Source organism: Sebastes fasciatus, chromosome 13 (genome assembly GCF_043250625.1).
Source record: "Sebastes fasciatus isolate fSebFas1 chromosome 13, fSebFas1.pri, whole genome shotgun sequence".
NCBI lineage: Eukaryota > Metazoa > Chordata > Actinopteri > Perciformes > Sebastidae > Sebastes > Sebastes fasciatus.
Genome location: NC_133807.1, coordinates 19068687 through 19092786, shown reverse-complemented (window position 1 = coordinate 19092786; position 24100 = coordinate 19068687). Strand labels below are relative to the sequence as shown.

General features: G+C 43.4%; 1 protein-coding gene across 4 annotated transcripts in view; it reads right to left on the bottom strand.

The window, feature by feature from the left end:
- Positions 1–24100, bottom strand: part of pde4a (phosphodiesterase 4A, cAMP-specific) — a 52696-nt gene that overhangs the window by 5680 nt on the left and 22916 nt on the right. Inside the window, exons 1-11 of one of the 4 annotated variants that reach the window (XM_074657402.1) lie at positions 17399–18327; positions 13581–13766; positions 13150–13186; positions 12937–13007; positions 12119–12168; positions 10466–10578; positions 4489–4582; positions 3417–3580; positions 2600–2698; positions 1636–1800; positions 1434–1533 (exon numbers count right to left, since the gene is read on the bottom strand). In XM_074657402.1, coding sequence (XP_074513503.1) covers positions 1434–1533; positions 1636–1800; positions 2600–2698; positions 3417–3580; positions 4489–4582; positions 10466–10578; positions 12119–12168; positions 12937–13007; positions 13150–13186; positions 13581–13766; positions 17399–17592 — 1273 coding nt within the window. In that variant the 5' untranslated portion in view covers positions 17593–18327. Of the gene's footprint in view, positions 1–1433; positions 1534–1635; positions 1801–2599; positions 2699–3416; positions 3581–4488; positions 4583–6751; positions 7258–10465; positions 10579–12118; positions 12169–12936; positions 13008–13149; positions 13187–13580; positions 13767–17398; positions 18328–24100 lie in introns of those variants that run through there. The other 3 variants (XM_074657401.1, XM_074657404.1, XM_074657405.1) reach the window with 3 other exon arrangements.

The window sequence follows — 24100 nt, the reverse complement described above, 5'->3', positions numbered from 1 at the left end:
CATTATCCTGCTTATTACACAATAACTTAAGAAATCAATTATTTGACACAAAAATGGTCCTCTAGAGTCCAAGATCAGAACTGCGTCCATAGCAACAGTCTGTTATACATAGCAACGGTCTGCTACACATATCAATGGTCTGCTTTACATAGCAACAGTCTGCTATACATAGCAACGGTCTGCTATACATAGCAACGGTCTGCTATACATAACGGTCTGCTATACATAGCAACGGTCGGTTATACATAACAACGGTCTGCTATACATGGCAACGGTCTGTCATACATAGCAACGGTCTGTTATGAAGAAATAACAGACCGTAGAATGCCGTGATTGACCAATCAGCATCGAGTATTCAACAAAGCCGTGTACTAAAAACAAGCAAAAAGTGTGCTTTTTCACTCAAACTGAAATATACAAAAATATAGGAGAATTTCAACTAAAGTGAAGTTTGAAAGTTTTTTATTATTATTAATGTTTTGTTTATTACGTTTTTGTTATAATTTCCAATGAATATCCTTCATCTCAATAAAAACTTGTTCACAACAAAAAAAGACTTTAAAAACAACATTTAAGACAGACTTTAGAAGGGTAGAAAGAAATGAAACGCCAGGTCTAATCAGAATAGCTGACCTAGAAAAGTGGCCTCATCTAATTCTTCCATAGTGGATCTAAAATCAGAGACTTTCACAGACGAGACCTGTCGTTATAATTATACTGGTTCTTTTATAGCTGAGCCTTACATACAACATGCATCAGGTGAATTCAATCCTGAACCATTTGGATTTTTCTGCAATTTGTATTTTTGTTTGTCTTTGCCATCCTTTGTTTTTCCCATTCTATTTTGTTTACAATTCTAAAGTAGTATACTATTAGTATCTAATACTAACATGCTATTTAGTACGCTAAAACAGAATGTGAGATATTTTAGTATGTCTGAAACCTTAGTATGAAACCAATAGTACGCGGATTACATACTATTTCCGGTGAAATATTACAGTATGCAAACACTGGACACCAGGGCGGCATAAATATCCCGCAATGCAATGCAGTAGTGACGGCAACGTTTATAACAGACGTTGACGGACAGCTCTGTAACATCAATAACGCTTCAATTTAACTGTTAGTATAAGATTTCACTTTGCTAGACGTAATATATATTTTAAATTAGTTCAGACTTTATGATTCTAACAAATCATTGTTTGGTCAAATGACGTTGGTAAAGGGTTACCATGGTTACACTCCAACCAGCAAGGATGCTCTCAGGTAGTGACGTGGTAATTACAGTTCAGTACGTCCAAAAACATACACACGACTGTTTATTCACACAAAAGCATGTTGAACGATAGTACACCTATTGAGTATGTAGTGAATAGTATGCGACTTCAGACGCAGCCTTTGTGTGTCGTCTCTTTAATCTCATTTGGACTCACTTGTGTTTATGAGGAATTGGTTGGACACTCCTGGATGGTCCACATCGTGGATGGCAGCGGCAAATAACGCAGCTAGTATCTCTAGATCAGTGAACACAGCCTGTCAGAGAGAAATAATCAGTTAAACTGCTGCTTACAATCGACCTGTGAGTCTGTGCATGTGAAGTTAGATGTGTATTGGCAGACCAGTAGAGGTATTTACATCTAGAGCCGGTGTGGATAGCAGTACATGAGTAGACTGAGTGACATCTGCAGCGTGGAGGCTGTTGTGGTAGGCCACATTGGCATGGTAATGGTCCTCCAGGGTCATCACATAGGTGACAAACGTATCCTGGGGGATCCGAAAGGTCTTCAGTAGATCTCTTTCCTGCAGCCACAGGGGTCACGGTCACAGATAAGTCATGCTACATGATATAATCCATTGTTAGTTAAAGGGTGACTTTGGTATGTTTTAACCTGGACCCTATTTCCTCATGTTTTTGTGTCTAACTGACTAACAAAGACAACAATTTCTGAAATTGGTCCAGTATTGGGCAAGCTGGCACCATCATTTATGTCCACTAAAAGTGCTTGTTTTTGCCATGACAGGCTTTGATTGTTGTTATAAGTGTCTGACATTATGGAAAGTGTCTCGCTCAAGGAAAAGACTCGATCTGAAATCTGGCGAGATGACGTGTTGCCGGAAGACAACGGTGAAATAGAGGAATACATCCACGGTGGCAACGTGTGTGCCAGCCGGGCAGAGTTTGTTGTGTTGGAGTACAGAAAGCGTAACTTGGTGTTATCTAAAAGATTTTCAATGTCATGGCTGGATATTTAGAAGATTACGACAATGTGGATGAGGTCTTTGAATTCAATTGCCGCACAATAACAAACAGACCGGATCAAGAGAAAGGTAAGAAAAATATTTTATTTCTCTGTAGGGTGCTTTCCATAATGTTGTCAGACACTTATAATAACAATTTGAGCCTGTCAGTGGCAAAAACAAGCACTTATAGTGGACGTAACGTTACATTGACGCTGCTCACTTGCCCTCGCAGCTCGTTTTGCATCTGCTGGTTACAGCGTTCTCCCTCAATACTGGACCACTTTCAAAAATGTGTCACTTAAACACAAAAACATGGGAAAATAGGGTCCAGGTTGAAAAACCCAGAAGTGTCTCTCACCTGGAAGATGGCAAACATTGTGCAGCTGAGGGGTCGGTTATTAGAGAACTCTGCCACACGAAAGATATTAAGGCCCCACATGTTCAAGTCGTTCAGCTCCTGAAGGCACAAGAGACGACATTAACACACATCAGTACAACAATCTAAATCCACGCATAAAGGGGCATGATACTACAGTTGTGATTAGAATTAGGTTGCACGAAACATCATGTTTTGTGGCTACATGACTTTGTGTTGCCATGTGGTTCTTTTCAGTGGAGAAACTGGTTTCTCATCTACTGCAAAACACTTTTTCCACAATGAATAATAAAAAAGTGCTGACTCTGATGGACCGATGCCAAATAGACATTTGCAGGTGATGCTTTAAGTTGTGGAAACATTTTCTGCTTTTAAATGTACTTGTCCTGTATGACAACAGTGTTTTGGGGGCATTTTCTACGGTGGCCCTGAGAGCTCAAAGCACTGCAAATTGAAAACACATGCAAATAGACACAACACATGTCATTTTGCCTTTAACTGTTCACATAATGGGATATACAGATGGTCGAAGAAAGCTAAGGAAATGTGTACTGAAATTCATAACAATATGTACATGAAGAGGTAGAATATGTAGAGAAGAGTGACAGGTTTTTTAATCTTTTGTCTACTGTGTGGGTTTATGTGTGCGTGTCTATGCAATAACTTGCTTCTCAGCTGCTTTTCCAACCATTTAGTTCAGTTCAGATCTTTATTGTCCCACAAGAGGATTTTCTGTTGCAGCATAAAGACATAAACCATAAACACAAAAAAAACAACAGTAAGATAGTGATGTATTTACCCTGGCTAACGCTTCCTCATGTTCAGTCTTCACGCCGAATCGAGGCGTGCTGGAGTTTGAAAGGCTGGAACTGTGCGTGAGCTTCTTCACACCGCTGATCTGACACATGGGCTTCTCCCTCTCCCTCAAAGTCGGGGACGGGATCTCCACCTCGTTCTGCTTATCTGGAGGGTCAAGAGGCAGAGGTCAGCCAGGATGGAGACTTGACCTATAGGGTCAAAGCTAGAAGGGATTTGGTCACAAATGGACAGGGGTGAAAGCAGACCGTTACGGTACGGTACTCCGTACCTGTAAAAGATTCAATGTCGGTACGCAGTACCGGGAAAAGGGGTCAGCAGCTGCCTGCCAAAACCCACATACAACCCGTCACTCGCGGTCGCATTTTCAACAAGAAAACACATCTGCTAACATCAGGTCAACATCCAGTTAGTTACCTTACCAAGTAGGTTATGTTTTCAGTTCGGTTCGACTGTTGGTTTGTACACACATTAAGGTCTTTTCAGACAGAGAGTGACACTCCGCCTGCGTACACGCTTCGATCCACAGGGTCTGACTGCGCTCCTCATGCAGACAAGCGTTCCGCGAGTAAACGCCAGGCGCTGTGCATGGCAATCATGGAAACGGCATCTGTGCACTATTGTACGTAGGCTATGCATCCCTGCCGATGCAACTGTGTGGTGTATCAAATATCCCTAATCACAGCTCGATTTGTTGACACAACATTGTGAGATATGGAATGCTGTATTCAATAAATACGAATTCCCAGCTGGTAAAATTCACATGAATGCCTCCAGTCGGAACAAAAACTCAAAAACTTGAAAAGTTTTGTCAACATTTATAAATTATTCCGCAGCACTTTCACCATTTAAATGAATAATTTGCTATACATTATGTCAAGTGTTTCTAATTTCTTTCTACACCAGACAGACATTGAGTCATGTGTTCAGGGATGATGAAGCTGGGGGGTGGAAGGAGAACAATATTAAGCGATTACGGTTGAGGTAGCCTAGTAGTACCGGCAAGAACTTCAATCTACTTTCACCCCTGCAAATGGATGGCAGGTTTGCTTTACCTAGAAAGGTAGTGGAGATGTATTCTGACACCTGGTTCCCTGAGCGACTCATCTCTGACAAATGGGACAGCTCCCGGTTCAGCATCCTCTTGAACTGAGAGAAGGACAGACAGACACAGGAAGTGAGTGAATTCAATAGTACAGATTGGTAAATCCTCAGAATTATGAACATTGTGCTTTATATTACATTTGCACTGATACATAACAACAAAACATCCCTATGAGTCAAATATGAGAAAATAAATGATCACCCTCATCCTGGCTTCATTCACTAAAGGGTGAGGAAATCAATGATGAATCATTCCTCCTCTTTTTGAGAACATACTGTTCAATACCCCCAATTCAGTGTGCTTGCATTTTGATTGCCTTGTATCTATATGCTGCAGTAATGTGGCATGTTTATTGTTCTCCATACATCTACAGTGGAACGACGAGTCTGCAGGTCGTTGCAATACGGGCACAAATGTGATCAAGCGAACACAGACAGAAAGATAAAGGTGGCGTCTGGAGGCTCGATGGTTCACCTGTTGCACGAGTCATGTGAAGGCAACAATACGATTCGGACAAGACCCCTTCAGTCTGTGTCCTACCGACTGATCTTTCACACATAACAATCTCCATGGCAACCGGAGCGGTTGCCGTGGCAACTGCCTCCTCACAGTCAGTCCTTCAGCTTGATGTGAGAGAGCGGTGGCTGCTTGGGTGACAATCTGAGGGAGTAGGCAGGTGTCTCTGACCTTTACCAAGGTCAGCCCTCCCCTCCTCTGCTGTCTCCCTCTCTGTTGCTTACATCTGCTCCTCCCTCCCTCTCGAGGTAAACAACACCCTCTCTCACTACTGCCTTCCAGCCCCAAAATCTTCCTCTGTCACAGACTCCACTTTGCCTTCCTGTGCCATTTCACACACTTCATGCATCCCCTCCATCTTTCACTCTTTTCTTCCCAGTTAACGCTCCGTTTCCACCCATCCCATCCGGGCCTGGTGCTCGTCACATGACAGGCCAAGCAAATAGGTTCTCTGACAGCGAATCGTAGAGGCAGTCAGGCAGAATCAGTCACCAGGAGCCAGGAAAGCAAGTCAAGCCCCGTGGCACACTTAGGCAGCAGGCTCAGCCCAAACCCTTCTCCTCTCTCTCGTTCTTTCCTTTCCTAATGCTGTAACGCTGAGTCATAGCTGCCAACCAACACTTCCACGGTGCCAGTCCGAGTGCCAGGACAAACAACACTCTTCCTCTGACACTGACTAATGAAGCAAACATGCGAACGCTGCACAGACATGACCACACACACACTTATACACCTGCATATGTGAGGGACCCAGGAGAGCTTTATTTCTTCTAACTGCCTGTGATCATGAATAACAATAACCGAATAACACACATGCTAAGTGTGACCCTCCTCTGAACAACAACCTGTACAACCTGACTGTAAAAACATCAGCAGAGAACAAACTCATATATCCTAATGTTACTCAAGAAAACAGTAAAGACAAAAGCCAGAATTTGTTGCGGTAACACAGTGCAGGATACTAATGAAAACCTGACATAGCAAAGAAAACTCACAATGTCTGACATTTTTTATGTGCTGGCACATCTGAGGACAAAAGAAACATCTCCACAGTGCTGAGACAATAAGCATTGTCCTTCACTGACAATACGCCTGGCTTCCTTGAGTCTGTATTGAGGACAGCAGCCTCAGGGTAGAGAGACACGGGGATATGGGACGCAGGTGTGGAGGATGGAGATGGACATTATGTGACACTCTGCAATGTACCTGCAGTAAAGACGGCTAGACTACTTCATCACAAAACCCCAAAGCTATCTCTTAGATTTTAAGCAGCTTGGTGTGTCCTCAAAGGACAGAAAAGTAGACCAGATATAGAAGGATGAAGAGTGATATTGTCTTTTTGTTTACAGTGCAGCTGCGATGTAGGGACACTGAGCAGAGTTAATAAACTCTGTGCCTTTATCCCTGTTCCCCTTCAGTGGATTCATGTATAAATTATGTACGGGAACACACTGCCTTACAGTTCCTCACAAAGCCACTGTCAAAACCTTCCTTCACCACATAAACTCAGAACAACTGTAAGATTCTCCCTTATAAAATTCACAAAACACCCTAAATAAAACATAAGCACATAAGAGTGAGCAAATAAATGAGTTGTTAATGCATGCTTGGATGTAACACTTGAAGAGTCCACAACATCTATCCAAGATGGCCACCGTCAGGCCTTGTTTGCCCTCTGCAAGCTCTCCGAGCCCTACCTGGTCCCACCAGCCGATGAGCCAGGGCCTGGAGCAGGTCTCACAGAACAGGTCCACTAAAGGCGTCCTGCGCTCCGCCGCCGTCCCGCTCCCATCCAGAACCCCTCCAGCGGCCGCATCGAGGTCCAGCTCTGCCCCTGCCCTCCCCTGCAGGGGGCTGTAGCTGGAGGAGCGGGGCAGCCTGTAGCCCCCTGGTACAGGCGAAGGGCAGGGGGATGGCGCCGGGTCAATGGCCTCCACCACACCCATGTTGAGGGTGACGGGGGGTTTGGGCCGATGGCACAGGCAGGAGGTGCGGTAGTGGAGCGGAGCGGGGGCGCTGCGGGTGCCCCAGTGGCATGAGGGCGTCGTCAGGGTGTGTGAGGAGAGGCCACAGCCGGTCAAGCCGGGACACTCCAGAGTGACGGCTGCCCCCCCGAGAGGGGGCGAAGGAGCGGGGGAAAGGGGTGAGGGTGCTGGTGCAGACTGTCCTTTCCTACATGCAGCACCCCAAAGCAGGCCACCCAGTCAGTCCAGAGTCAGGCTCCAGCCTCAGTTTGGTCCGAAGATGAGGGTCCCCCTGATGGGCAGACCAGGAGCCCCCTGGATCCGGCTGCTGTGGAGACTACATCTCATCCCATTTGCTGAGCAGACTGACCCAAATCCACAGTCACTGCAGGGTAGAGGTGGATGGGAGCCGAAAGAGGGAAGATGGAGGGAAACGGAAAAGGAGAGGGAGCGAGGGACCGTCTGAAGGGCACAGAGAGGAGATGAGTGGGACTGTGAGAGAGATGTGAATGGAAAAATGATGTTTGCGAGAGCTGCTTGGCAAACAGTAATAAAAAATTTAGATGATGGAGGTGAGAGGGACGGAGTGACGGTGACGGCAGGACAGAAAGATGACCATGGTATCGAGTGATGGGGATGGAGGTACAGGGAGCGTGGATGACAGTGGGAACATCGGGGAAGGAAGAAGGGAGAAACGGATGACAATAGCAAGAGAGAAACAAGGATGGAGAGGATGAGAGAGGGAGACAGAGAGAGAGAGAGAGAGAGAGACAGAGAGGGATGCAGGCAGGCCTGTAGCAGACGGTCAGGCTGGAGAATCACACCAGAGCTGTGGTCTGGAAAAACAGGCTCCCTCTCCCTGCGTCGACTGCCCCTCCCCCACGGTACGGATCCAGAGGCCCGGCCCAGTCCTACCGGTGCATCAGCCCGCCTCACACCGATCCCAGCAACACACCGTCAGTCCACAGTCAGTCAGGCTGCCTCCTGATTGCTCCGTAGCCCGGTCCCCTGCTCCGAGTCAATCCATCCCTCAGCTGGCCAAAATGCCAGAGGTCTAATCCTGCTGCTCCAGGCTGTCGTTCCTCCTCCAATGCTCTGCCTCTTGCGCCATTTCCCTGGATGCTGTAGACAGCTCTCGCAAGCTAATCAGGCAGTGTGGCTGCAGGCGCATGCATGCGTGTGTGTGTGTGTGTCTGTGTGTGTGTGTGTGTGTGTGTGAGTGTCTGTGCTTGCTTCTGCTCTCAGCCTGAGTGCGCATGTGCGACAAGACAGCATGTACGTCTGTCGAAAATATGTGTGTGTGCAAGGGTGTGAGTAAGAGTGAGAGACTGAGTGGGAATATTCATGTGTACCTCCATGTTGGCACCGCACGGAGGATTTCTGTAGCTTAGTTGCGGCTGTGAAAAGGCTGCAACATATTCACAGAGACTCTGTTTACCCCGGGAGACTTCTCTCTGCACATTGCATGTGCACACACAGAAATAGACACGCACACACACACTCTCCTGTTATCTCTCCCTCAGTCCTTTCATCATAAGCCTGTCTGGTAATAAACCATTCATTAATAGTGATGTGCAACATGGGAAGAATTTCCAGAATAAAACAAACAAGGTATCACGCTGCTGTCTCTTTAAGATAGAACACTATTAAAGGAGCATCATCTCTATTTCATTGGTTGTTACACAAACCACATGGCTTGTGGTCAGAGTGGCAAGCCAATGACTAAAAGGGAAGGGCAGACCCTGCTGCTGTTCGATAGCAACCAAGGTTACAGCAGAGACATCAGCATCAGGCCCCGTCCCCCCTCCCTCTCATGTCCTCCATACCCACAGACCGTCACCCTCCCTTCCCTCGCTCTCCCACTATCTCTCCCTATGCCCCCACAAATACAGATGCATGCACACATGCAGGCATGTAGATGTATAAATGCAAAATGCACACCAGCATTCAACCTGGCTGCATCTCTTCCAGTTGTAAAACACAAATGCTTAACTCGACATAATGAATGTAACAAATGCCATAAAAGCCCAGAGACGGTTGACCACACTATGTGCTATTAATTATTCATCAATACAATTACAACCACAGGATTGCAAATAAACCCATGGAAACAAATATTTTCAAGACTTACTACTTATAATGAACAACTCTGCAAATGTTCTCAACAATATTAGGGGGAAATGTGTGAAGGTTCAACGTGACAGGTGTTAAGCCAGATGAAGGTTTTTATTAGACATGTTCCAATACCATTTTTTCCTTCCCGATACCGATTCTGATACCTGAACTTGCGGTATTGGCCGATATTGAGCACCGATTCGATACCAGCATGACAAAAAAATATTTATATAAGGAAGCCTTACCTGCTGTACATATCGCCGTTTTACTTGTTGAATTTTCCACTGTGAAATATTGCCAAACGGCTGACATTTTCCTCGCTCTTACTACTGTTACTGTTACACTCTCAACTAGCACCACACTGTTGTTGTTCACTATCGCCACGAGACAAACGCAAAGGCAATCAGTTCTTCTTCGCTGCTCTAAAACAATATTTGCCAGTAGCAGCCATGATACATCCAGGGCGACAGCACAGTGAAGGCTGCTGTTTTGGAGCGGTGCAGAAGAATTGATTTCTGGTTAAACAATTTAATTTTCTGGGTTAATAAATTATGGTATCGGATCGGCGCATAGACTGGTGTACTCGCCGATACCCGATTCCGAATTTTGGGCAGTATCGGCCGCATTTCCGATACTAGTATCAGTATCAGAATAACTTTAGTTTTTACAGCCAAATGCAGTGTATTTTTAACGAGCAAGTTTTACAAAGTACTAGAGCTGCAACGATTAATCGATTAGTTATTAACTATTAAAATAATCGCCGACTATTATGATAACCGATTAATCGGTTTGAGTAGTTTTGTTAGGAAAAAAAAGTCTAAATTGTCTGATTCCAGCTTCTTAAATGTGAATATTTTCTGGTTTCTTTACTCCTCTATGAAAGTAAACTAAATATCTTTGAGTTGTGGACGAAACAAGACATTTGAGGACGTCGTCTTGGACTTTGGGAAACACAGATCAACATTTTTCATCATTTTTCTGACATTTTATAGACCAAACAAATAATCGATTAATCGAGAAAATAATCGACAATGAAAATAATCATTAGTTGCAGCCCTACAAACTACTTATGCAGGTTGTTTTTTCCAATTTACTTTAATAGTTGACCTTGGTGTAGCTGCCTTGTTTGTATTTATTTGTAGAGTGGAAGCTTAAACAGGAACTTATAATGTATTTTGTGATGCAGCTCCAACCCAAAAATGATCACTCCTCATGAACCATGAAATGCACAGTTTTGTTCATCAACAAGCTCAGCACCATACTGAGTTCACGTCGAGGCAGAAGGACGGTGAAAGTACAAGAGAACATGTTTGTGTGTGGACAGATGTGCACCTTGTTGGAGGCCATCTCGCTGACGGAGCGGTGGGTCTGAACGGTCTCCAGCTGGTCCAGACACCAGTCCAGTTCATCCAGAGTCTCCCGAGCCATCTGCTGGTACGTCTCCTCTGGGAAGGACAGACACACACAGACAGACAATGTACAAACAGTGATGAGCTGATTGAATCTCCTCTGTGGCTGTTAAGGTCATGTAGCTCAGTATGTTAGCTGACAGTTTAGAAGTTAGCTTCAACTAGTGATCCACATGCATACTAAAGGGCAGTTCCACCAACAACATGTGATTTGCTTCCACTCTAAAATTGATTGACAAGTCTTTAGATAAATGTAGTTACACTTGACAACAACTGAATCAAAGTTATTTGTGTTATTATATCAGTATAATTTACACAAACAGTTTGTAAACAAGTCAGTATTTAAAATTATGATGAGCTGAATAACACAATCGTAATTTTGATTAAAAACATGCAGCTATCACTCTAAAATTGATTGACAGGTCTAAATATACATATTCACATTAGACAACAGTTACATATTCTTATTGTTGTTGTTGTTGTTGTTATTGTTTGTTTTTCTCCTTATGTTGAGGCGAGCTCCGTAGTATGAGCCTGTGTGGCTTCTTGACCTCTCCTGTCACATTTCTTATTTTTTCATTATCTGGGTTTTTTGAAGTGTGTGCAAATAAAATATGTAATGTAAAAAAAATATATAAGAAAAATGTTATTTGTGTTTTCTGATGCGGTAAAAATGTTTTCATATCATATATATCATTAACACAGTGTAGTGGGCCTATACTTTGAATTATGATTAGCTGAGTAACACAAAAAGTGTCATTTAAATTCGAAATATATGATAGCTATCAGATTTAAAATTGGCCATTTTAATATGCATGCAAAAATAGACGACTAAATTAAAAATAAAATAAGGTTTTTCATTAGTTCTGATATAATAATATTAGACATCTTTATAAATACATTCATTTCTGCTTCCTAAAGAATAGAATTCTCCATTTGATATGTTTTTTTTAGTTTTTTTTACCTTTATTACATTTAGAAACAGAAATCACCATACAATTTAATAAAGATGTATGTGTGCTCTGCAAACTGATTGTATAAACACAGTCAAACTGGGCTACATTTGAAATTCAGGTTTGAAATCAGCTGAATAACAAAAAAAATTGTATAATGTTTACATAAATGTCAATTGGACAAACTCTTTGATTGTGCCTCTCATATAACTGATTAGAACTAAATAAAAATGTTAAGGCACTCACAGTTGAAGCATCTAATTCTGCACAGTAAATTAAAAACATTTGTGGTCTTGCAATGCTGCGACGTTTTTAAAACTGAATAAATTTTGTTCTCCAAATAAAAAACGTAGGTTACAGCATTGTGAAAATGAAGCTTTTCATACATCCGCTCTCTTAACACACATATCTTTGGTAACTTTAGCATTATACGTTGAGTAACTTAAGATCTATGCAGTTCAGTTAATTAAATCCTCAATAATAGCCACATGATGTTGTGTGCAGTCATTTTCATTACTGATGATGCATTCGGGGAGTGTGGGAGCCTTCAGTGTGTCCTCACAGCAGTGTGAGGGGACTGTGGGACTCTTTGGACTAAGAGTTTTAATTAGCTGACAACATACCAGAGAGTGTAGCTTGGGGAACAGTGGGTTGGCTTGTCACTGGTGACCTCCTGTGGACAAACACGTCATTACATGAGAGGGAGAAGCACACACTGCTGCCGCCTGCTGGGGTTCAACACACATTCAGCATCACAGCATGAGGAGGCAACAAAAGGCTCACAGAGGGGGGATGAATATTTCTAGGCATGTTACTCATTTATATGCCCCTAAAAAGAGACAAACGAAGGAGCACAAGTCTAGATTAAAATGTCTTTAAATATTGAATAAAACTGTGAATGTGTGAGTTTTTCTTTAAATGCATAAAAAATGCCTTTGTTTCACGTCAAATATTCAAGAATCCAAAAATAGTCAAAGCTTTGCTCTCCTTTCAAATAGCCTTTATGGTCTAATAATTGTGTAGTGAGGGAGGCATTTTCAGGGCACAACTCTGAATAATTATAGATGCTTTATAATTGCGTTGCTTTATATATCATATTGACGTGGAGTTAAAAGCCTGCCAACTCGAGCTGCATTACAAAGGAGACTAATTTTAGTGTTATTGACCGTCTCTCTCTCTCGTCTGGGTACAGAGTCAGGGTCGTACATCTGATGTTCTCTGCAGCCAGCGAGTTGGAGAGACGCCAAATAATACACCTCACATTTTCCTTGAGCACAGCCTGATGATCGTAAACTAGTTAATCATGATGGCAAAAGTGTTTCCCCACGGGAGCTGGGAGAAGGAGACATCAGCAAACACACACTGCAAACTGAGCAGGCAGTCGTGACGAGTGTAAGTGGAGGGGGGGGGGGGATGGGTAGTCTGACAGCATGATACTGACTTGTTAGTGGGTGTTGTGACATTGGCGAGGATGGTGAAGTTGCTTCTTACAGTTCGTAGGCTGGCCAACACCTGAGGGATGGATGGACAGCGTAGGAGGGAGAGAAGGAGGAAGGAGGGAGGGAGGGAACAAGTTCACTGCACTAATTAGCCACCGTTTCCAGTCGTTTACAGCAATTAAACATGTCAGACAAGGTGCACGAGGAAAACATACCTGAGCGAAAGGGGTGACGATCATGTCTTCGGCGTGCCTGCAGGGCAACAGATGAATGTGAGTGGTTTGGGCAGCTGAGGCGCTCGGTATTAGTGTTTATATGAGAGGCTGCATCTGTGAGCTGCATGTTTACACAGACCTATGTGGATCTAAACAGAGAAACAGTCCTGAAATACACTAACGAAAGGTTTTGGGGTGTGTTAAACTTACTGCAAAAACAAGCCAGGGAAGCAGAGAACAACAGTTAATGTTAAGAGGATTCATCATGATTTCATTAGCATAATGTTTGCATAATTACAATCATAACCACGGCTGTGTTGATTGGGATAATGTGCAGCAGTTACTGTGGTGTGTGTGCGAGTGTGTGGACACTGCAGGTTTAAGAAACATGTTTAAGTTCGGCCACGTGATGGATCCAGGATGATGCTTACCCCTCACTGTTGATGGAGGAGTTGCGTGACATGGTTTTGGGGGACGTGTCGTAGTCGGAGTCGGAGCGGTACAGGAAGGATTCCCTGCGCTGGCTCTGGGGGAACGAAGGGTGGAGCACCAACCCAGGACTCGCCTGCGAGTCCATGGGACTGCGGCCTGGCGAGGGACCATTCTCTGAATCGAAGCTGAAGGGTTAGAGAGGAAATTGGTTTTGTACATCATTTAATATCTCATCCTAACTCGTCACATACTGACGCTTTGTCAGACCCCTCGGATTCACTTTTGGCAATAAAACCACTGAGTTAAGTTTAGGGGGAAAAAAACATGGTTGGGTTTAAAATGACTTCGTTTGTACAGTGAAAATGAAACTAAACATTGTGAACAAGGGACAAAAACAAACCACTGATTGTAACATGACGGACGGGACACCAACAGCGGTCTCCTGGATGAAAGCCCTGTGTTTGTTGGACCCATCCCCCTCCTGCCCGCCCTGTGTGTGTCTTTAACGCTCTTTAAAGAACGTCACAACACTCCCGGCGCACTTTCTCTGAGCGTTTACTGTTGCCAAAAATGGGTTTACATTGTAGTTAATGGAAAGCTCAGTGCGTCTCATACCGACGCTAAAGGGTGCCTTAAGCGTCTAACGACGACAGCCGTGACAAAGCGTAAGTATTTGACGTCCTGGGAATGAGAACGGGCTGATAATTTTGGTGTTTCTTTCGCTGCTACTTCTCTTATCACAAGCCACGGAGTCCATCCTCCTGTGGTGTTTGTGGTTTCTTAGAGAGGAAGTTGGAGAAAGAGAGATGTGACAGAAGCTACAGCGTGAACCCGAGCAGCTTTGACACTCTGAGGTGCTGTTAGATTGGCAGACAGCCAGCGGGCAGCCCTGAGAGTTAGGACTACACTTTACTGACAAATCATATTTGAGAGCAAGTCATTCAACTGAGCAAAATGAGCCCCATTAACTGCAGCGTCTCTCTGGGCCAAAGGTGTCTGTCTGAAGACAAGAGTGAGTGAGATTTTTTATTTGGATTCAAATCTCTTTAAGGATAGGGCTGTCAATCACACATTTTATCTGTTCAAAATGTACCTTTAAGGGAGATTTAACAAGTATTTAATACTCTTATCAACATGGGAGTGTACAAATATGCTTGTTTTATGAAAATGTATGTATATGTTTATTATTGGAAATTAATTAACAACACAAAACAATGACAAATATTGTCCAGAAACCCTCACAGGTACTGCATTTAAAATAAAAATATGCTCAAATCATAACATGGCAAACTGCAGCACAACAGGCAACAACAGCTGTCAGTGTGTCAGTGTGCTGACTTGACTATGACTTGCCCCAAACTGCACGTGATTATCATAAAGTGGGCATGTCTGTAAAGGGGAGACTCGTGGGTACCCATAGAACCCGTTTTCATTCACATATCTTGAGGTCAGAGGTCAAGGGACCCCTTTGAAAATGGTCAAAAATTAATGTTGGAGCGTTATTTAACCGCCTACGCAACAAGCTAGTATGACATGGTTGGTACAATGGATTTCCTTAAGTTTTTAGTAGTTCTCCCACACGCTCTCATCCCAACACATCACATACTGCTGCTTTGTCACGCCACTTGGTGTCACATTGGCAACAAAACCACTTAGTTAGGTTTAGGAAACAACATGGTTGGGCTTAAAACTACTATGTTTGTAAAGTGAAAATGAAACTGGACGTTGTGAACACGAGACGCAAACTATCAGCTGATTGTTACGTGAAACTTAACAAGGGATACAAACAGCGTTCTCCTGGATGAAAACCCTGTGTTTGTTAGACCCATCCACCTCCTCTCCCGACCTCCCAATGTGTCTCTTTCACTCTTTAAACTTCTGACTTACTTTTCTCTGAGCCCTGGGAATGACACCGGGCTGGTAGTTCTACACGCTTGGCACATGGGAGAAGTTTCAGTTGGTTGTAATCTGCAACCTCACCGCTAGACGCCAACAAATCCTACACACTGCACCTTTAAGACCACTTACACATATTAAGACTGATGCTGTATATACCACATCTATATAACATCCAACCCAGAAGTATTCTGCCAGCAGGTTGCCCATTAACATTAAACCTGAAACTAATCTGTCAGATCCACTCAAAGAGCGAGCTCAGCCAAAGAGGACACGGCAACATGCTGCTCAGGTTACACTCGTCTCTTTGTCTCCAACACCTGCAGTCATCACGCCTTTATTTTCCAGCAGCCTTCAATAAAACTCTGCAGTCCAACATTTTCTGAGATGAGAAAAGATTCGATTTCGCAGCTAAGAAATGAAGTCATTATTGATCGAATGGGGTTTTAGAGTTTGGCAAGAAAATGATGGACAATTCCGTATTAACAGATACCAACTTATCTGACAATATTTGTGAAAATTATACTGCTTGAATTGTTTGTTATACAATAAAAACAGCTACACGACTACATATATTCACTGATATATAATCATCTGAATCTATAATTGTTACTTCCAGGCTGCAGTCAGATGTTGGGATGATAAGGACAGATGGGGAAGCAGGTTGCTGTGTAGCTGCAGCATCTATTTTTAATGTAGGATAACTTTTATCTCCACACTTCTCTTTAAACTTCTCAAACTTCTGTCGTCAACACAGTTGTGTACGGTTTTGACTTCTAAAATTAAGTGTGAAGCGTGATATTTTTAGAATTTACTTCTAAATTGGCCAATTAGGATCCACTCCTCTCCCCAGAAGGCTTTGTGTACACCGCTACAGATCAAATTATCATTAAACAAGTTTCCCCAGTAATGAAAAACACATCAAAAATGTCTGCCAGGGGGAACCCTCTGCAAGCTGCACGAGCTAATCCCCGCTTTTATTTTTTTTTGCAAACTTTGAGAGTAATTATGAGACTTCAGCATTCTGAATTCAACACTTCCATAAAATCTAATCCATCTGACTGTGGTTATTACAGTGTGTGCCTGGAATAATTTATGTTCATAATGCTCATCTGAACTGATGCAGAACAATCACAAATCACCACATCTTCTTCTTAATAGAACAGATATGTATGCAAATAATTTTATAGGGACGTACATCTGATGTTTTCTGCAGCCAGTGAGCTGCAAATAATGCACCTCATATTAATAATGAATAAAAGCAAATATTTAAATAAAAGTAATAATACTTTTTTAGTTTTTATAGTTTTTATTGTTATAAAAAATAATATATCTCATGTTAATAATTAAAGCAAATATTTAAATAAAGATAATATATTTTTTAATAGTTTATATTTTTATAAAACATAATGCCCCTCATATTAATAATTAATCAGAGCAATTATTTAAATACAAATAATAATTATTTTATTTTAATATTTTTTATTTTTTATAAAATAATGCCCCTCATATTAATAATTAAAGGAAATATTTAAATAAAAATATTATTTTTAGTTTTAATATTGTTATTTTTATGAAAATAATACACATTATATTAATAATTAATCAAAGCAAATATTTAAATAAAAATCTAATCATTTATTTCCTAATCATTTGAATTGTGTTTTTATGCAAAAAAAACACACAAAAAAAAACTCTAGATGACAATAACAAAGTACAGTAAAGTGCCATACCATGCATATACACCCACACCATGTTTTTGGTAGTAAAATATATCAAACAGATCTAAATTACTTTATATAGCGCATAGATTTCAAAAGTGGCAGATAAAAGTGTCAGGCAGTGGAAAAAAGTTATTTTCAGACCCTGGGTACGTGTTAGTTAGTGAGGACTGGGTCAAACTCTAGATCTTGAACTGTACCTGCATAAACAGTGAGCTGAGCGTCTGCGCTCCTGAATACTGCGGTTCAGTTTCATGCGGCGGAACAGAGCCGAGCCGCCGTGTCCTCGAGCCTGATCCACCGGTGACACAGGTGAGGTGAGAGAGGGCGCAGGAGGTGGACCCTCCGGACTCTCCCACAACCTCAGCTGTCGTGTCAGCTTCCTCTGACTCATCGCTGCCAGCTCTTTGGCCCTGGTGGAGCCGACCAGTTTGAAGAAAGAAAACTCCCCCAGCCTCCACTTAAAAGCGGCTGCCTCTCTCTGTTTGGCTGCCTGCCTCCCACGCAGCCCCCCTCATCGACTCTTTAGTGCGTCGACTCACGTCTCAGGCAGACACAACCGCCAGCACCTGCCCGTACGTGGTGCACACTGTCCTCAATGCAGAGCGAGATATCTAATAAATAACCAGGCCTGATTCCCCCACCCCCCTTTAGTCCTGCTCTCCCACGTATCTCATGCCGGAGGAGTCAAAGTGCATAAAGCATGCACATCCTGCACTGTGTGATCCTCAGGGCCCTGCAGGTTGCTTAAACTCCAGCGCGTCGGTTTGTTCCTTGGATTTTATGCAGGTCTCCTTAATCCTTCTCTGTGCAGGTCTGTTTGAGCCTCCCAGACGAGACCTCTTCTGATATTTCACCACCTCAGCTCTGTTTGCTTGCTGCTGCCGCTGCTGATGCTGCTGCTGGGACAAGCCAGCCCAAACTGGACCTCTGTCCCCATCTGGTCTCCAGGTTGCTGCGTTTCACATCCTCTAGAGACACCCGGGCTTGCAAAAACAAACCGTGATGATCTCTGTTAATTAGGCAGCCTCTCTTTGCCCTTCACGTTGTATCTATTACTTTTTTATCTCCTCCCCCCCCCCCCCCCTGATGCAAGCTATGTGCTCTCACACACTGTCCTTATCTCACTGCTCGCAGTTCCTCTGCAGCAACAGGAAGAGTAGCGCTCAACAGAGTCTGTGTGTGTAATGAGGATTTTTGAAGAGAAACAACCCCAGAAAAAGAGGAGGGAGGAAAGAGAACACGCGTTGACTCATGCCCCTGTGTAAATGTTTACATGTTCTACTAAACAGCGTGCAAGGTTTGCGCCCAAAACATGTCTTATTTTGACATCAACAGACTTGCTCTCACCAAACAGCACTTTCCTTGGCCTTTTAGATGAGAGCAGACACAGTGATGCCTTAATATTCTTCCACGAGCAACAATTAGACCATGAAATAGCTTTCAAACAAGGTGCATTAGGTCAACCACGACTAATTCAGTGATGACATCCGAGATAGCAATGGTAGACAGCCTCAAGCAGGACTTTTTTTTTTTTTTTTTTTAACACATATTCTCAACACTCTGCAACTCAAAATGCAGAAATATCTGACTGCAGTGTTAATAATAAAAAACTGTGCTGGAGCCGTTGAGCCACTGCAGGTATCAGGTTTGCTGGCAGCTCCTGAGGTGTTATTATTATTGCTTTAATAATAAGAAGGTATTGGATTAACAGCAGGGCAACTATAACGTATTAACACCGGAAATACTAAAATGGCATTTGGAAACAACAAGTGTGGCAATTTCCTTTTAAAGAGAGAACTAAAACTTCTCAGTACTGATTGCACATCTTACCACTTTATTTCCTGTGACACTGTCTAATACTCCACATCTTCACATAGATATTATAGCTACTTAACAGACTAACCAAACTGTTTAAAGGACCAGTGTGTAACATTTCGGCAGATCAATTAGCAGAAATGGATTATAATGTTCATAATTATGTTTTCATTAGTGTATAATCACCTGAAACTAAGAATTGTTGTGTTTTCGTTAGCTTAGAATGAGCCCTTCATATATGGGAGCGGGTCCTCTTCACGGAGTCTGCCAGGGTGCTCCACCATGTTTCTACAGTAGCCCAGAACGGACAAACCAAACACTGGCTCCAGAGAGAGCCTTTCACGTTTTTACGTGACCTGAAGGTCACCATTGATTTCCAACGCACTTGTGAAACTGTGGTCTGACCGCTGTCTGACTTCCGTTGCTCCTAAAGTAGTGTTATTATGGTAAGGATGGCCTCTGAGCGAGGAAAACGGCGTAGTTTTGCACTCGGCGGCTCACATTACCGCAGTCTTGGAAAGGGAGGAGTGAGCGGAGGGGTACTCAGTCGGTTACAACCGCAACCATACCACTAGAAGCTGCCAAATCACGTTTTTTTTAATTTGGACATAAACAAACTTTTAATATACAGAAAACAGATAATATGAGTAATATAGAGGTAGGCCTATATGGTGATTTCTTTAAAATGACATAACTATAGCCAGCCCGTTCTTATTCCCAGTGCCACAAATACCGACATTCTGTCATGGCGTTTCGTCAGCGTTCGATACTACCGCACAAGGCACCCTTTAGTGCCGGTATGAGAAACACCGGGCTTTCCATTAACCACAATGTAAACCTATCTGTGGCAACAGTAAACGCACAGAGAAAGTGCTTTGGTGACGTAGTTTAAAGAGCGAAAGACACACAGGGCGGGAGGGGAGGTGGATGGGTCGAACAAACACAAGCCTTTCATCCAGGAGAACGCTGTTCGTGTTCCGCGTGTTACGTTTCACTTTAACGTTACAATCAGCTGTTCGTTCATGTCCCGTGTTCACTGCGCCAAGTGTCATTTTCAATGTACAAACAACAATGTCATTTTAAGCCCAACTATGTTGTTTTTTTCCTATACCTATAGTGGTTTTGTTGCCTAAACCTAAGCAAGTGTTTTTGTTTAATTCACAACGTTAAGTACGTGTTTACTGCGACCGAAAAGTTACGCCGTTGGGTCTGACAAAGCTTCAGCATGTTGTTGGGATGAGAACGTGTTTCAGTTGTTTTTCTTACACAACTTTTATTAATCCATGAAGGCAGACACGTACCCAGACAAACATTTACAAGCAAAGGAGCTGTTTAAGACTATGTTTAAAAAAAATAATACAAAAAATAAATAAAAGTCATAATAAAATATCTTTTATGCCTAAGTAATTAAGAGAAATTCCTATTAAAATGTGTGCTTATTTTAATGTCTGTGCTGCAGGCTGAAGTAAATCAATAAGAACAGATCAAACTCTCCAGCATCACCTGCTGCTGATTCTTGATTAAATCTAATTCTTCATTTCTGCTTGCCTGAGTGGAAACTCACTCCAAACAAGTTTTTGTTTTCGGTAGCGGGTCTAACCTTTAGTCAGTGTTTGGAATACAGATTCGGCATTTTAAATTATGCGTGCAAGTGTGTTTGTGTGTGAGAGAGAAAGTGTGTGTGTGCCGGCACGTCTGCGTGACAATTGTGTGTTTGTTTGTGACTGAAACACTGAAGAGGGAAGATATTCAAACTTTTGCGTGTCACGATTTGAATATACACTGTGCACATACCAAATGAGAGCACAAATGAGACGGCTGGTGAATAGTATCTGTTTTTCCCCTCAGCCTTCTTTTTCTGCAAGAGCAGCAAACCAAAAAAGAAAAACCTGCTGCATGAATTCAGTGTTCCACCTTTCAGCGAGCGGCTTAAAGCCCGAGCACAGCGAAGAACACAGTAAAGGTAAGATGCCTTGTCAAGCTGTTTCCTCCTCCTCTCCTCCTGCCTTCCCCTTTCTTCTGAGACTCGCTTTTCCCTCCCCTCTTTTCCTGGGAGAGAGTAACTATCGTTTGTTTATAACACAAGGGGGGGACGGGGACGGGGGACGGATGGAGGAGCTCGTCTTGGAAAGTCGCTTATGAAAAGTCCTCACATACACACACAGCTTGTTTGAACAGTGCCTTTCAAAGACACACTGTGGAAAAATGTCAAGAATTATAATTCACATGACAGTTACTATTGTAATCTCTGGAGAGCTGATGAGGAGACAATTATTCTATCTACTATTAAATAGTCCCAGCTCGATAATAGCTGGTGAAACCTCTCAAAGTGACTCATGTGCACACACATGTGGACGCACACACAACTTGGAAAAACACACCCCCATGGTGCACTTAAGCACACACACACACACACACAACACATTAACGCTGAAGCTCTTTTGTTTCACCTAGATGCATGTGCACACACACACACAGACCGTACACAGGGTGATGATGAGCCGAGCTGTGGGCAGCTCCCTTGGTCTCATTGTGTGAAAGCAGAGTCCCTGGAGTGTATCGCTGCGGACAATGACATGATGATCAGAGGTTTCAGAAGGAAGGGGATTTGTGCCGGCTGAGTGACTCCTTCTTACGGAAGATAACAAACCGTCCCTGTCAGGATGGAGAGAGGAGCACGTTAAAGTCTCTCATGTAGCCCCGCTACCTGAACTGCCTCGCTCTGTTAACTCAGCGCGGCTCGGTGACGCACGCCAGAGACAAACCTATGGTAATGGATATGTTAACAACGTGATTCATTTTTGCGTGACAGAGAGACATGGGCACTGACTTGGAAAATGTACAGCTCATTTGTCGCATGTGCAGCAGCTGTGTGACATCGAGCTGAATTGGATTTATAGAGAGAAATCTTACACACCGGTATTACTGTGATACTTATTATTAAATTACAGCTGTGCATCTTCTCACAGAGTGTGCAGAGTAAGCCGGGGAAATTGAACTGTTCTGCAGCGGCACTTCATTTTCTCTCTTCTCTGCTTCTGCAACAAAAGGGGGGAGCTTGATTTCATGTCATTAACACGGCAGGCTTCAAAGGGCTTTGGAGCTCCGAGTCAATGCAGCGATTAGTTTAATTAAACCTATAAGTCTGTGTGAGAGTGTAGAGGAGATGCACATACATCCCCTCCATTGACCCAGTCTTGCAATCGATTATTCATTAACAATCATCACGGGGAAGCCCCCAAATCCCCCCCCCCCCCATCCATCCTGGCTGGCTGCTGCCACATCAGCATTTTCCAAACAGTCTGGTTGGTGTCAGCTCTTCTTTCCCTGCATGCATCACACTGTACGGTACCGTTAATCAGGCCTCTCTGAGGGGATGCACCAATCCTTATATCATTTAACCCCCTTACCGTTCCGCCCTCTTTTCAGAGGGGTAGGGTGGGGGACAGCGGATGTTCAGGGGAGATAAATAGTCAACAGTAGATGTCACATAGAAGTGGTGTACATCATCTGAAAGCTGGGAACCCGAAGATTAAGTTGAGATGCAGCTCAGTACCATGTGTGAAGTTGTTTTAGTCATTAATAAGAAATAAAAAATTAATTAATAAATGAATTAATCAATAAAAATAAATTGTGAAAGAGTATAAGAGCGTAGAACCTACAGTAACGCTTCTACGCGACAAGCCCCCAGGAAGAGCGTCGGTCGTTGATCCCAATTTTTGTAGTGGCCAAACGGTGGTACTAAAACTTCTGTGTCCGTCACGTGATGCCATTGGGCCCAAAAATACTTTTTCCCATAGACTTACATTGGGAAAGAGACGTCTGTAACTCAGTGGATAATTTTTTTTGAGGTGAATCAACTTCTCAGTACGAACACTCTAATAGTCCTTATTTAAATCATTAGGTCCTGAAAGTTGTAAAATGCACTAATAGCCAAATCCAGAGTTATTTTCCTTCCTCCGTTCATGTGAATGAGACCAAGACTGAGGCAGACCGTGACGACAGCGTGACGGCTGTGATGCTGTGACCGAGCCATGTGACCGAGCGGACGCTACTGCGCCTGCTCCATGGGCCGAATGGATGCGGAAGATCGCCGGAAGATCCGGGTACTTTTCCAGTCAGAGTCGAGTCATTTTGGCATTCTTGCGCCACTGAGCAACTTTCATAGGAATGAACGGGAGCTCGCCTCCAACGCTGTATCCAGTTCTCTTAATACATCCATCCTCCACGATTGCAATCACAACCGTCCCCCCATTTTCAATCACATATCTTGAGATCAGAGGTCAAGGGAACTCTTTGAAAATCACATGACATTGACATGGTACCAATGTATTCCTTAGGCTTTGTAGTTTCATATGATACCAGTATCATCACTCTAGCTTGAAAACTGAGCCCGCTACAACCTCTGAAAGACAGAATAGCGGCCCGCCGGTGGCGTTTTAAGGGGTTAAGCTACTTTAAAAAAAAAAAAATCAACACACACTCTCACAGTCAATCTCTTCCCCTCCTCACCCCCTTTTCTTCATTCTCTTCACTTCACTAAGTTAATGATTAACCTGCCTGAGTCCATCACCCTCTCTCTCCCCACCACACACACACTCATACACTCATACGCTCAGCTCAGTAGAGAATGACAGTTATTTCCTGCCCCCGCTTCCTCCTCTGCCAAGCAAGCACAGATGCTTATTTCCACGTGCAATTTCAACCCCCCCCCCCCCCCACCACCACCTCCTCCAGTACTGCCCCCACCCACCCATGAGCTGTGCCTCACCCAGGCATTTAGCACCTGGCTGATTGCTACCAACGTGGGGGTGGCAGTGAGAGGGGAGTTGAAGGGAAGAGAAGCTGGGACTTGCAAATTGGGAAAGGGTGCTACTTTTATAGGCTGACCATGTAATCACAGCTGTACTCCATTGCTGCTGCGGTTGAATCATCCGCGGATCTATCGAGCACATTAGGGGGGTTTATTATGAAGCACTCTCGGGCTGGCTGGGGCATGCTTTTAGGGCAACATGCCCGTAACTGACACATCTCAAATGACATGTCCAGAGCAGACTTGCCATCGCCGCTTGCCTTGGCTTGCC